The 13949-nt window shown below is 38.6% G+C and overlaps 1 protein-coding gene across 1 annotated transcript in view; it reads right to left on the reverse strand.

Moving 5' to 3' along the window:
* LOC124862860 (C-Jun-amino-terminal kinase-interacting protein 4-like) overlaps window positions 1–13343 on the reverse strand; it is a 45226-nt gene extending 31883 nt beyond the window's left edge. Inside the window, 6 exon segments of the mRNA XM_047357040.1 lie at window positions 3772–3922; window positions 4051–4139; window positions 4228–4298; window positions 8897–9017; window positions 12837–13073; window positions 13075–13343. Of these exon segments, the coding sequence (XP_047212996.1) occupies window positions 3772–3922; window positions 4051–4139; window positions 4228–4298; window positions 8897–9017; window positions 12837–13073; window positions 13075–13137 (732 nt within the window). The 5' untranslated portion in view covers window positions 13138–13343.
* Between the last annotated feature and the right edge of the window lie 606 nt (window positions 13344–13949).

Below are 13949 nucleotides of genomic sequence, written 5' to 3' on the forward strand. Positions count from 1 at the left end.
TTACTGCCCACACACGCATGCAAACAATGAACTGTGACGTCAGCAGCCAGAGAGCCGGTGCACACACTCGTCCAACTACCTTGCAGTCGTCTGCCAGTGAATTCCCCCAAGTAGGGTCCTGCACACTCTTACCCTCCCTTTCCTTCGGGGGGTTGACAAAGTCCAACTGCTTGGGGGGGGGGAGAGTAAGAATAAGGCTTGCATGTGCAGAAGCAACTCAGCATAAATGCAGACATTCAGAAGTGTGCATGACTGTGAAGTGAATGAAAAGGTGCATTTGTAAACACTATAATGTCATAACGTCTTTAATGAAGCTAAGTTCTGCATTTTTCTCAGTGTAATGCAACACATAAAGCACCATAAATTGTTTTAAATTAGTAGTTAGATAAAGATAAAGGAAAAGCCAGTTGAAAGAAAAGTGTTTTTCAGCCTACAAGGCTTCTGAACTCTGAACATTTAAGATTTAAACATGAAAGAAAAGCATTTTATTCCATATAAATACAATTAAAACGTCTTATCATTCATAGTTTTAACAATTATGAATGCAGTTTTAGTTTGAAATAGTATATAACAATTATTGTGAGAAAACTAAATTTGTCTTCCCATATCCTAACATTTTTTCACTTTTGAAGTTGAACATAATTAAGCAGTGGGAAGAAAACTAAAACATTTTAGCTTCTGCAACATGTTTTGGGGTTAAGGGAAATATTTTTTCTGTTTTTAAACTCTGCTGCTTCAGTTCTTGTTGTGGTAATTTGCTTAAATTCTAGAATACAATAAAAAGCGTTCAGTGTCCGGATAAAAGGCTGTCCAGAGAGGAAAAGGTTATAACTGTGTCATAACGACAGTAAAGCATCATGAGGGTTCAAGAGAGTAAACTGAATTATAATTTTGCTCTAAAAAAGGAGTTGTATCAAAATACCCTCCAGGAGCAACTGCGCCGGTTGAGAAGCAATTTTGTTTTCAACTAGGATTTTTCCAGCAACAAATGTGATAACTAAGAGGCTCAGGGATCCAATCTTTCACATTTTAGATCTACTGGCAAAAAAATTCCCAGATCTTGATGTTATTCAGAACCTTCGGACAGGTTTCATAAAATTGATGCATATACAAGTAAAACGTTTTTCTTGTTGAACATTTATTGTTGAACTTCAATATATCATAGAAGAAGCAACAGTGAAGCAGTAAAGTTAGTAAAAAAAAAAAAAAGCTACATTTCTGTCAATATCAAAACTTTTAGCCACTAATGTAGTTTTTAATATTAGTAAAGTGGTGAAAAATATGAATCAGTTTCAGAAATAAAAAATGAAAATTTTGATTTTTTAATAAAGCATCTTAAATAACAAAGATATAATAAATATTAAGTTGATTAATGTCTGGAGCAGTTATTATATTTTTTCCAGGCAGCTGTTCTACTCAAGCATAAGCAAAAAAAGCTATTATTTTGAAAATATTATGGAAATACATTTGAAATAATTTTTAGATGCACTGAAATGGTTTGGCCTAAATAAATGATATTGCATATAATGACTAACATGCAGTCACATGCATGTAATTAAATGCATTTATTCGGTCTGCAGGAAAAACCGAAGATAAACATGAATATGACCTCATTGTTTAAACACAAGTGCCCTCGATCACATAAAAAACTCCTGATATTAAAAGGTCCCTTGCTTTTACAATAAACATCCTGCACAATAACAGGAAATCGGATTGCAGCTTTCTCTCTGTGACTGGATGCGTACAAAGCACCAGCGTTGCTCCAGTCATGCACTGTTCTGTAGAGCTGAGGTCCCATTTTTAACAACGAAAAATAAATAAATAAATAAATAAGCAGCGCGATGAAACAATGCTGCCACCCTCCTGGTCGAAACTTTCACAGACTCTAACAAGCTGAGTAAATAATGTATTATAACATTACTATATTATCTTACTAAAAAAAAATAAGCAGTTACAATTATTCACAATTTCTGGATGTACATCAATCGCAATTGTAATTATAAATTGAATTAGAATTATAAATGCTGATTCCTGCAACATATAATGTTGTGAAAAACTATCCACCCACTTACAGATTTCTCCTGCGTTTGCTTCTTTGTCCTACTGGACCTGTTAACCCTAAACCTGATAACCATAAGGCATTTGTAATAACTGGCAACAGATCTCTTACATCCCTCCGGAGGTATTTTGGCCCACTCTTCTTTTGAGAATTGTTCTAATTCAGCCACATGGAGGGTTTTTTGGGGGCATGAACAACCCTTTAATGGTCATACCACAGCCGGACACATTTTGACTAGGCCACTCCAAAATGGGAATCAACTTGTTGGTGTGCTTTCCATCATTTTCCTGCAGGATAATCAGTATGAGCCTGAGCTTCAGGCCACGATGTTATAGTCGGACATTCTCCACCGGGGTTTCCTTTAAGAGAGCAGATTTCCTGGTTCAAATAATTAAGCCACATTGTCCAGGTCCTGAAGCCACAAAGCAGCCACAGAGCATCACACTGCCACCTCCATGTTTGACTTTTAGATCTGTTGTAAAATTAACTTAACACTTCAGAAAATGAACATCATGGCAACAGTTTCCAAAATGTTCCAATTTCCGACAGCCTACAGAATTTTTTTTTAAATTGTAGAATCATAAACTCTGACTTCAACTGAGGCAAGTGAGGTCTGTAGTGCTTTAGATGTTGTTCTGAGTTCTTTAGTGACTTGGAGCACAGATTGTTGATGCTCTATTGGAGTAATTTTAGTAGGTAGGTTCCTCTCCGTTTCATGTTTTCTCCATTTGTGAATAATAACTCTCAGTCAGGTTCTCTGGAGACCCACAGTCCTCAAAAAGCTTGTTAACCCTTCACATCTTTGTTTTTCAACAATTCTTACATTTATTTAACAGATCTGTTGCGTCCTGAGATCTTTTTAGCCTATTTTATGTTGTCGAAAAATCATTTAAGTGATTTCTTGACTGTACAAGTCTGGTATAATAACCCAGACTGGGGGTGGCTGGGGAAAAAAATGTGTTTTGTTCCTAAAAATGTAACCATTGTATGAAAACGACTTGTTATATTTACTCAGGTTATCATTGTCTGATATAAAAATTCATTCGACGATCGGAAACATTTAGTTGTGACCAAAACAAACAAAAAACAAATTTAAACACTTTTTGGCAAGAATGTAAATCATTAGTAGAAGCAAACTAAACGTAACAATAAGTAACATTTACGTGGCACATTTAATTATCTCCACTGGCCGCTATGGGAAAGGAAGCTTGCATATTCATCAGTGGTTAAAGAAAGGTCTGACAACAGAGGTGGCCTTGTCAGAGCCCAACGACATTGTGGTCACACACGAGCCTTATTAAAGGCTCTCCATTTTTTTTTCTCCAATGGATCCGAGCCCAAACTCATCGATTGAAAGGCTTTAGTACAAAAACCTGAAACAGGCGAGAAATGCATTTATACCGTATTCTAAATTTTATGTGTTTTTGTTTTAATGTGAATAGATGTGCATTTTTATTTTATTTAAAATTTTTCTAATTCAGATTGACAAGTGATGAACTCTAGTAGATCAGAATGACAGATGTTCACAGCAGGCTCATTCACTGAAAAAAGGCATAGTTTTAGAGGCAACAGAGCTCAGAACCTTTCATCTTTTTAAATGCCTCCATGAGTCAGCAGCCTGGTAGGGTCTGCTCAATAAGGCTTACATTATTCTCTTATGGAAAAGAAAATCCCATTACAACAACCCAGGGAGGAGCCATCCACACACCAACCTTCAGACTAGTGTTGGAGAGTAACTGAGAGGAGTCAGAAAACCTCCAGCCTTCTGTGCCTGGCGTCTCCACTCTGGTGTGGGAATCTGGGATTATCAAAGACGCTCCACCAGAGGGGGGAAAAATCCCCAAAGAAAGAGGCCGCTCTTTCCTAGATGGAGATTTTCAAAAATGGTTTGAGGTCGAAGACAAGTGGAAAGACAAAATAAATCTTCACTCAGATATTGTTTGAATATGAAGGTAGTTCCTATCCATCTGTCCCAAACAAGCTTGCCTCACCTGACCCGGCCACCAGTCGTAGACTCTGACGTCTCGCTTATCTGCTGCATTTTGATCCTCTCCATATGTTCCATGTAATTATGGATCATCTGCACAAGTAAAGGCGAAACAGAGAAGATGTCAGGGTTATAATAATGATTTACTCTGAAACATTCCCTCCTCTTTCTTTCTCCTTACCTCAGAACGCCGCTGGTGCAGAGTGTTGCATTCCTTCTTCAGTACCAGCTCATTCTCCTCCAACCTGCTGACTGAATGGGACAGGAACACTGTTCTGTTTCAGGTGGTCATTTAAAGGCATGTAAAACAAGGCAGTGCCAGGAATATAGGGAAAACCAAAAGAAGGGAATGAGCAACTCAAAATAAAAACATTAACATTACTTTAAGCTTTTGCATGATTGTTGACTAATATATAAATAATATATTATAAATTAAAGTTTGGAAATAATTTCAGTCAACCAGGCCAATAATATCAGTGAGAAGGGGTTTCGGTGTTGGGTCGATGTATAAAGTGACAAAAACACATAATCCCCTATTAGTGCACTAGTTTTAGACTAAACCGTGCTGTGAGCTGCTGCTGCAGACACACACAGGGGGAAGCCTGAATACTATCAGTTACAGCAGCTCCAGCATCTGCATGCTGAATGATGTCTCATTCAAGCATGGACTTTGACACAAACAGAGGGATTTTATTTAGCTGGTTTGACTCATCAAATCCCAAGAGACTAATACGGAAGTGAACTAAGTCATGTTGCACAACTTCCTGAGTGAGAGCATGACAAATTACTGGGATGAGGCTAGAAATTCATTTCAGCAATTAGATTTTTGATGCTGATTGTATTTACTTTATATTGGACCACCTTTAGCTTTGATTACAACACATATGAACAGTGAAAACATCTATTTGCTTTCACATTTGTTTGCTTTACCTAGTCCCCACTCCCTATAGAGGGTCAACCACTTCTCCCAGTTGTCTACAAGCTACACACATGTTCATTTTGATAGTGCTTTATTTATTTGCTTAATCATAGCCACTTGGTGTGATTTAAAACAATTATACAGGACTTGAGTCACACTGAGCTCGATATGATCAAATCCAGATACCATTTCCTGTCACCTGATGACAAACAAGACGCCAAACTGCACCAGCAAATTGCAGCAGCAAAAATAGTATCGGAAATTATATCAGTCCGACACTGAAGGGAAAGCAATTTACTGGTGTTATCGCTCTTATTATTAGAGAGAGAGGAAGATGAGGAAATTTAGGCGCAGTGGAAACCCTGATAACAATCGACAGACAGTCATACTGCACAGTTTTCACTGACTTCTATTTGTCGTTGTTGGTCTTGAGGGAACAAAATTAGCAACAGGTGCACGTCCCGCTGAATGAACACACACCTCCGATTCAAGCTCACAACCAGTAATTTTGTCTACGACGGACAATAATCTCAAAGTCTGAAATCAGCGTAGGACAAGTAGCCACGCCTTTTTATCAACGAGAGAATGTGTTGTCCAACGCTGGTGATGAAAGCATAAGAAGCCTCCTCTATTATTAGTAAGGATTAAATAACATATTGCATGCCCAAACATGTTCATTTGTACACTGACTCCATTTGGTTAGTTGAACCGCTAAATACAAATTTATTTTAATATGATTCATTCCAGCCCTCCACCCACACCCACTAAAAACATGCATACCAAGCGAAATAACAGTCACCCCAACCCTATATGAAAAGACTGCTAGAAGCATTGCTTGGTCAAATACTAATATAACAGCAGGGACAATGAAGACAGTTTCTCTGGGACACCAAACATTTTGATATGATGATATTCTATAAAAACAGCCTAAAAGCTCCTTGAGTTCTTGCATCACCGTCTCCGGGCTTACAAATATAAAGAAATAAGTTCACTGACATTTGCTTTTGCCTGTGCTCCAAAATGTAATCATACACAGTTCTGCTGTGTGAAACAACCTTTTGGGGCTATGCTGCGCACAGGAGCATATCGCTTATTGAACATTGCACAAACCACTTCCATGGCTCTGGAAGTAAGCAAATCCACTTCTGGCTGCTTTGCCTGCCTGAAACCGGAGCAGAAAGGAAAGCAGCACAGGAGAAAGCACACATGCAGCACCAGCAGCAGGTAAAGCATTTACTGGCTCAACAAAACCAGAGCAACAAGAGGCGTTTACTGGGCTGGCTCTCACTCTGGATCACGTGCCAGCTGACCACCTCCTCGGCATTATTATTCCATGAAAATTAGCTTAAGGCCAACCTTCAACTTACATATTTAGAAAATTGGAACTATAACGTCAGTGCATTGATAATATCAAAAATGGCATTCAATTACACATTCATTCTACTGGAAAGACTCTACTGGAAAGTAGAAACTAAATGTCACAGACTGAGTTGGAAGCATTGCAATGACAGTAGATTTAGGGCAGATGAGATAATCGTTACAATATAAAACAATATTTATGAAATCAAATTATTTCCCTATATTCAGTGCTACTAGGCAGTATATGTGCACAAACATCTGGTTGAACTATAATATCTATAAATAACATCTATACAGGACTTGCAAAACAAAACACAGGAGGACAGGAAACTGTCACTTCCTTCATCTGTGTAAAAGCTGTTAAACGGCCTTGTCATTAGGATGTCCTAAACTGGAAATATGGTTTGTTTATAATGTAAACATCCTGTATATAATAGGCATTAGCAATATATGAATTATAAACTGGCCATTTATGAATTAAAGCAAAAACAGGGACATACCTTTAAATAAATTATCAAAATACCTAAGATCCCATTTAGAAGACATGATCATTTACTAAATAAATGTAAACACACATCACCCTGTTGAAAGCACTGTGGAAAGCCTGCAGGGATATACAGGTCCTTCTCAAAAAATTAGCATATTGTGATAAAGTTCATTATTTTCCATAATGTCATGATGAAAATTTAACATTCATATATTTTAGATTCATTGCACACTAACTGAAATATTTCAGGTCTTTTATTGTCTTAATACGGATGATTTGGCATACAGCTCATGAAAACCCAAAATTCCTATCTCACAAAATTAGCATATTTCATCCGACCAATAAAAGAAAAGTGTTTTTAATACAAAAAACGTCAACCTTCAAATAATCATGTACAGTTATGCACTCAATACTTGGTTGGGAATCCTTTGGCAGAAATGACTGCTTCAATGCGGCGTGGCATGGAGGCAATCAGCCTGTGGCACTGCTGAGGTCTATGGAGGCCCAGGATGCTTCGATAGCGGTACTTGACACTGGACTTCTGGCATTTTGGCATTTCCTTCTCCCCAGTCTTCCTCCAGATTCTGGCACTTTGATTTCCGAATGACATGAAGAATTTGCTTTCATCCGAAAAAAAGTACTTTGGACCACTGAGCAACAGTCCAGTGCTGCTTCTCTGTAGCCCAGGTCTGGGGAATGCGGCACCTGTAGCCCATTTCCTGCACACGCCTGTGCACGGTGGCTCTGGATGTTTCTACTCCAGACTCAGTCCACTGCTTCCGCAGGTCCCCCAAGGTCTGGAATCGGCCCTTCTCCACAATCTTCCTCAGGGTCCGGTCACCTCTTCTCGTTGTGCAGCGTTTTCTGCCACACTTTTTCCTTCCCACAGACTTCCCACTGAGGTGCCTTGATACAGCACTCTGGGAACAGCCTATTCGTTCAGAGATTTCTTTCTGTGTCTTACCTCTTGCTTGAGGGTGTCAATAGTGGCCTTCTGGACAGCAGTCAGGTCGGCAGTCTTACCCATGATTGGGGTTTTGAGTGATGAACCAGGCTGGGAGTTTTAAAGGCCTCAGGAATCTTTTGCAGGTGTTTAGAGTTAACTCGTTGATTCAGATGATTAGGTTCATAGCTCGTTTAGAGACCCTTTTTATGATATGCTAATTTTGTGAGATAGGAATTTTGGGTTTTCATGAGCTGTATGCCAAAATCATCTGTATTAAGACAATAAAAGACCTGAAATATTTCAGTTAGTGTGCAATGAATCTAAAATATATGAATGTTAAATTTTCATCATTACATTATGGAAAATAATGAACTTATCACAATATGCTAATTTTTTGAGAAGGACCTGTATAACTTCCTTATCATCTTTAACAATCATCATCAGGTAACAATAAGATAACTGTGACAACTTTTGGCATTTCTCAGGCACATTGAGATTGTGTTTAATGTTCCACTATGGCCTTGTTGACTGAACAGTAGCTGTGGACTATGACCCTGAAAACATTCAGATCAAGTACTTCAGCATCCAGAAATGGATTAATGATTTACCACAAGGAGTGGCAGTGATTTAGCTCCAACCCCTGACCAGTCAAACTGTACACTGAAAAGACTACATGTATTTTAGTGCTCAGTGAGTCAAGGAGAAATATGTATAAAAAGAAGTGGCGGAAAAATGAGAGCTTCCATCTTTTTCCAAGCTTTAAGTGAATGACTCACTTTAAGCAGCTATGCTGCTTTGTGCACCGCTCTGTCTGCAAATCCAAATTTTCCAACAAGACCGAAACTGTGAGTCAAATTCTTCTCCTGTGCCGCTTAATCCAGCAAGATATGTGCACAAATCCCACACAAATCCCATAATCCTATTACCATTTTCCTACAAAGACAGAGATGACGGTGTATTAAACTGAGCACACATGGATGGATGGATGGATGGATGGATGGATGGAACTTTTAGATATTTTGAATATATTTACGAACAGATAATGATTTATATTTTTGGGGATTATGACCAGTAGTGATGGTCAGCGTCTGGGTAAAACAGGACAGAATCTAAGGGTTCTTGTCTGTGTGTGTGCTTACTCTGGTCTGAATAGTTCTTGATTTTGAGTTCCAGTTGCCGTGAGTGAGACTCCATCCGGTCCACAAGGTTCTGCAGGTCCTTCTTCTCCTGCTCATGGGTGTCTTCAAACTCAATGAACTTCTACTCAGATCAAACACAGATAGACAGAGAAGGCTCCGTCATAAAAACTAGAATTCATTTGAAAGCCATCAAATCTCATTTAGCATTCACAGTTTGAAATGATTTAAGGTGAGAGTTGCTTTGATTTCCTGCTGTTTTATTGCATAGTTGCAAAGCGACTGATACAGAGGATTAACAGAATAAAGAACAATCTCAGTCATCCCATTAACTGTTTTCATGCTAAATGATTATTTTCAGAATTTGGATGATATATTTCAGTTCCTTCCAGTTCCCTTCTGGGCGGACCCCGGATGGGAAAATATGTTGTATGTGTCCACTTCCTGTCCAGCTGAGCTAGCCGAGGCCCAGATGTGGTTCCCCTTCTTCCTGTTGGCACAAAGCTCTTCCTTTACTTTACAAATATTCACAAAGCCTTGTACTTCGTATGACTGCAGAGGTAAAACAAGAATTCTCCAAAATCTCAGTTGCTTTAAAAATAACTATAGTTGCATTTATTACATATTTAAAGAGAACTTGTTGTATTTGTAAATGTAACACTCTGATCATAAAAAGCCTGGGTTCCCAAAACTAACCTAGAAGCAAAATGAAATCAATGTTCTTACTGACAGACAGAGCCACAAACTGGGCTCCATTTTTGTACTGGCCTAGCTAGATCCCCGAATGTACACAAAATCAATTATTTTTATGTTGTAATTAACTAGTATTCTTTCATTTTATCTCTGCATCTTTGATTGCATTTGTGTATCAACGGAAATTGAATTAGAATAGCATCAGAAAAGAGGTAATCCTGCTGTAATAGGGTCAGAGAAAGATTTGCTCTCAATCCTAAATGGACATTTTGTGCAAGCTTACTTTGCCATTTCACTAGATGTAATAAATCAGTACACAAAATGCACAAAAAATTTACTAAATTACATTCATCTGCAAGCAGCATCCTTCTTCTAGTGCACTTGGGGTCTTGTCTGTTGACACTTATTACGAAAACGGTAAAACAAAGGAAGAAAATGCAAAAATGAAGGCTGGAGGATGTTTCTAGTTTGAGAAAGGATCACATGACCTGGAAGTAACCAGCAGGCCTGATGTGTCCCTTCCCACTCAGTGTTCCTCTGTGAAATGAACTAAAAATAACTGTCGCCGGACGATCTAATGAACAGCAGTTTTATGATTTTAAATGAGTTTGGATTGAATTTAATGTCTGTGGGTATTTGTTTCTGCTGTCTCCCTGCTTCTGCGTGTCTGACTATACTAACTACCGTCTACTGTGTACTGGGCCGGTTTCCTCGCCGTGGGCCAAAGAAACAAACTGTGGCAGACGGTCCGAGTCACGTTCTTACAAAAACAGAGGCTCAGTGCAGATACCATAAACAAACACGGCCACAAGTTGGGAATTATGCTTTCTAAAACACGACACACACTTATCCTGCAAGTGTGCTGTAAAGAAAATGAGCTTTCCTTTTTTAAAAGCATACATTCTGTCTCTTGTCTTTCTAGATTTTAAGCATTATTACAACAGCCTTATAGAGCTTTCAAAAGCCGTAAAGAGGGCCTTGTTATTGTTCATTTGTGACATTTCATCTAGAGCTTTCAAAATACAACAATACAGGAGGAAAAGCTGGAGTCTAAAATAAAGGTGTGCAAGCTCTTCAAAGATAATAAAAAGCATCAAACTAAGTCTAAAAAGCTTTATTTTATGGCTTAACTCAAAGAATAAAAGCAAAGAATACTTTTTTGAACACTTAATAATTTAACAATTAACTAAAACCAAGAAAATTACAGTTTACAACTACTGCTGGGAAGAGGGAAGCATGCTCATGAGATTTTCATCCAGAGGCTGGGAAGATGTTTTTCATTGAGATCTAAATCATATTCTGTCTGCAGGTTACGGTTGAACCAGTGTTAACTGATGGAATTATGTTTTTACAATAGTTAGCCAGTTCTCCCCACTGCAACTCGGTAGCTTCTTAGTTTTGGTACCCGACTTTTGTTTCCTTGAGTTGTCTGCCATGGGAGTTTTGACAGCCGACGTTTAAAAATAATTTTCTACTATCTACTCATAGTCTGCTTGAAAGAATGTAGTTCTATGACTCCGATAAATAATGTCTGCCACTATGAGGATGCGTAGAGTTTTTCTGGTTTCATTAGGAATCATAATCTTTCATGTCTTAAAGAAGTCAACAAGCTCTGTAATGGAGTTTTCAGAAAATAACAAACAATGAAATTAAAATAAACATGAGATTTCAACCTTTTTATGACTACTTTCCTCCATAATTTATGAAAATACGCATCAACAAAGAGAAATAAATGGATATTTAATGTTATTTGTTAAATATTAGTTAATTAAACACCAAAGTTGCTGCAGTTTGTCGATGACATAGACAATAATAATCCAATGATATTAATACTTTTAGGTAACATGTAGATTTCATGATTTCAGACATTTTTTAATAACATTTTTATTTTTTTAATAAGGTTACAACAGTTTTTATCCAAATTGTCCAGAATGTTCCCATCCTGACAGTCTGCAGCAATACAAGCAAGTGTGTGTTTCCTCATGTGTGCACTGTGTAAGTCAGCCAGATTCAAAACCAATCTTTGGCTGGTTCTGCCAAAAAAGTTTAATGCGTCGAACTACTGCCAACTGAGCCACGCTATAAAGGTTTTTCAGCATTTTCAAAGGCAGAGTACATGGACGCCATGTGAGTTTCGCTGTGAACCACAACAGCACCAGTGCCATCCATGAGCACAGGGGCTTCTCAGGAGCCAGAAAAAAAACATTCCCTGCATTTTTTATTGATCCTAAATGCACTCTGAAGTTAGACAAGTTGTCTCTCTGCCGTGTTTTGCAGTTTTTCCCACACATTGACTGTTTAGCGGTCTGTCCCTGCATGTGTTAAGTGTGCAGACTCTGTGCAGAAGCCCCCATATGTAAATAAATCAAATTTAAACATGGCATATTCTAAAATAATGCATACATTTATTAACTACCAATTAATTACAAAGCTGCAGCATCTATTATTACCTTGGAACTAAAAGCTGTAGCAGGAACAGAATATTTTCCTTTGGCATTACACTCATGACTGAACTGAGGCCTGTTCTTTTTCCAGTTCAGTCCCATAATATTTGCAGGAAAGTGGTAGTGGAGGACTTGCATTGGAGGTCGCTGTATTACAGTTAATCCTTATCCTACTGCTCTTATGTTCCCAGTATTCAGAGAACTTCAGTATTACCCAGTTATACTAGCAAAGAAATCCCTTTTATATTTTTCTTTACTCCTTAAAATACTATAGCACCATCACACCCCAATATCCAATGTATATTGGAGCTGATGCTCATATTATGATAGAAAAGTTAAAGTAAATGTATTTTAACAGCTGCATGGCTTTTATACCTATCTGTTTTAGGTATTTAGACACACATAGGGTAGAGTAAAGGCCCAAAACGCTAAGTCACGTCACCTGTTCCTTCATTCTGGCTCCCACAGGACTCAGATGTGACTTCACAATCTGATGCAATAACCAAGCTCGTGTATTACTGATCTATCTGACAGAAGCTGGGCTCACACATGGGTTTGTGGATGTGCTTAGTGAGTACATACTGATTACTGTGCTATTGCCCTGACTACTTCAGCATCGACTATAACTACTGAGTCCGGTGTTAGTCTTGTTTACATCCTGAGTGGGCTAGGTGGATGCTGCCACGACACGTGTGTATAGGTGGATTCACCTGCCTCAGGGATACTAGGCGGCTCTCGTTAACCTCCAAAGACAAAAAAAAACACAGCTTGTTTTGTTTCTTTTCCCACTCTCTTTTTCAGCTCACCTCCTCCGCATGTTTCCTCAGCGCTTTCTCCCGCTCATACTGGGTAATGAGCTGCTCGTTGTCCTCCTTTAGCAGCTCCAGCTCCACTTCGTGCTCCTGGTTCTCCGCGAACACCGAGTCCAGGTTCTCCAGCACGGCCACCACCAGCGGCATCAGTTCCTTCACCACGTCCTCGTCATACTTGCCGATGAGCCTCTCAAACTCGCGGTAGATGGAGCTGGCCAGGCCCGAGACCCGCCTCCGACATCATCGCAGATGTCCCCGGGTCGTCCTGGTACACAACTCCGTCTTCCAGCTCCATTTTTCGTCCTCTTCCCTTTCAGCAAAAAGGACCGGCCGGTGTGGGGTTTTATTCGCGTTACCCCGCCACTATGAACGCCTATATCTCCTAAATTAAAGTAGGCTTTTTTTAAACAAACGGGCACATTTGTAACGGCGTATGGATATATAAGCTACGTGGATATCTTCCTATTTATTCCTCGTTCGTCTCGTGCTGCCTTCAAATGCTCTCCGAAAGCTTGGACTTCCCAAAGCATCTTTAAATAAACACAAGGTTTTAGTGTTCAGACTAAATTCTTTTTCATTTTCCGGAAAGCACAAATACAAAATTCCGTTAGTCTTGTATCAACACATAATCTTACGTTTTATTTAATAAAATCTTTTCATACAAACAAAAGATGTATAACTTCTCTTTTATTTTTCTGTTTTCTTTTTTGGTGTTGGGTGCAATATTTGAATGGATTTACACTGCAGGTGAAAAAGAAATGATACATCTTTATAAGCAGGAAGATAACAAATACCAAATTTCTAGCGCTCACCTTCGAACATCCCACTTACATTTCCCGCGATCTGTGAACCCACCGTCCAACAGCTGAGTCGTGACAGGATCACGTGATGACGTCACATCATGCTAAGGTGGACCATTTGCAGTGACACACTACTGTGCTCATTGCTTTAATATTTAAGTAAAGAAGTGTCATTATTTATTAAAATTTTCATGTATGCTCATAGATTGGGCCCCTAGGTCCTAATATCACCTAAATGTCCTAAACACTGAAATCTAAACTAAAATGTATGTTTTATTTTTACTTACCTGATTAGATGATGATTGCA

Source organism: Girardinichthys multiradiatus, chromosome X (assembly GCF_021462225.1).
Source record: "Girardinichthys multiradiatus isolate DD_20200921_A chromosome X, DD_fGirMul_XY1, whole genome shotgun sequence".
Classification (NCBI taxonomy): domain Eukaryota; kingdom Metazoa; phylum Chordata; class Actinopteri; order Cyprinodontiformes; family Goodeidae; genus Girardinichthys; species Girardinichthys multiradiatus.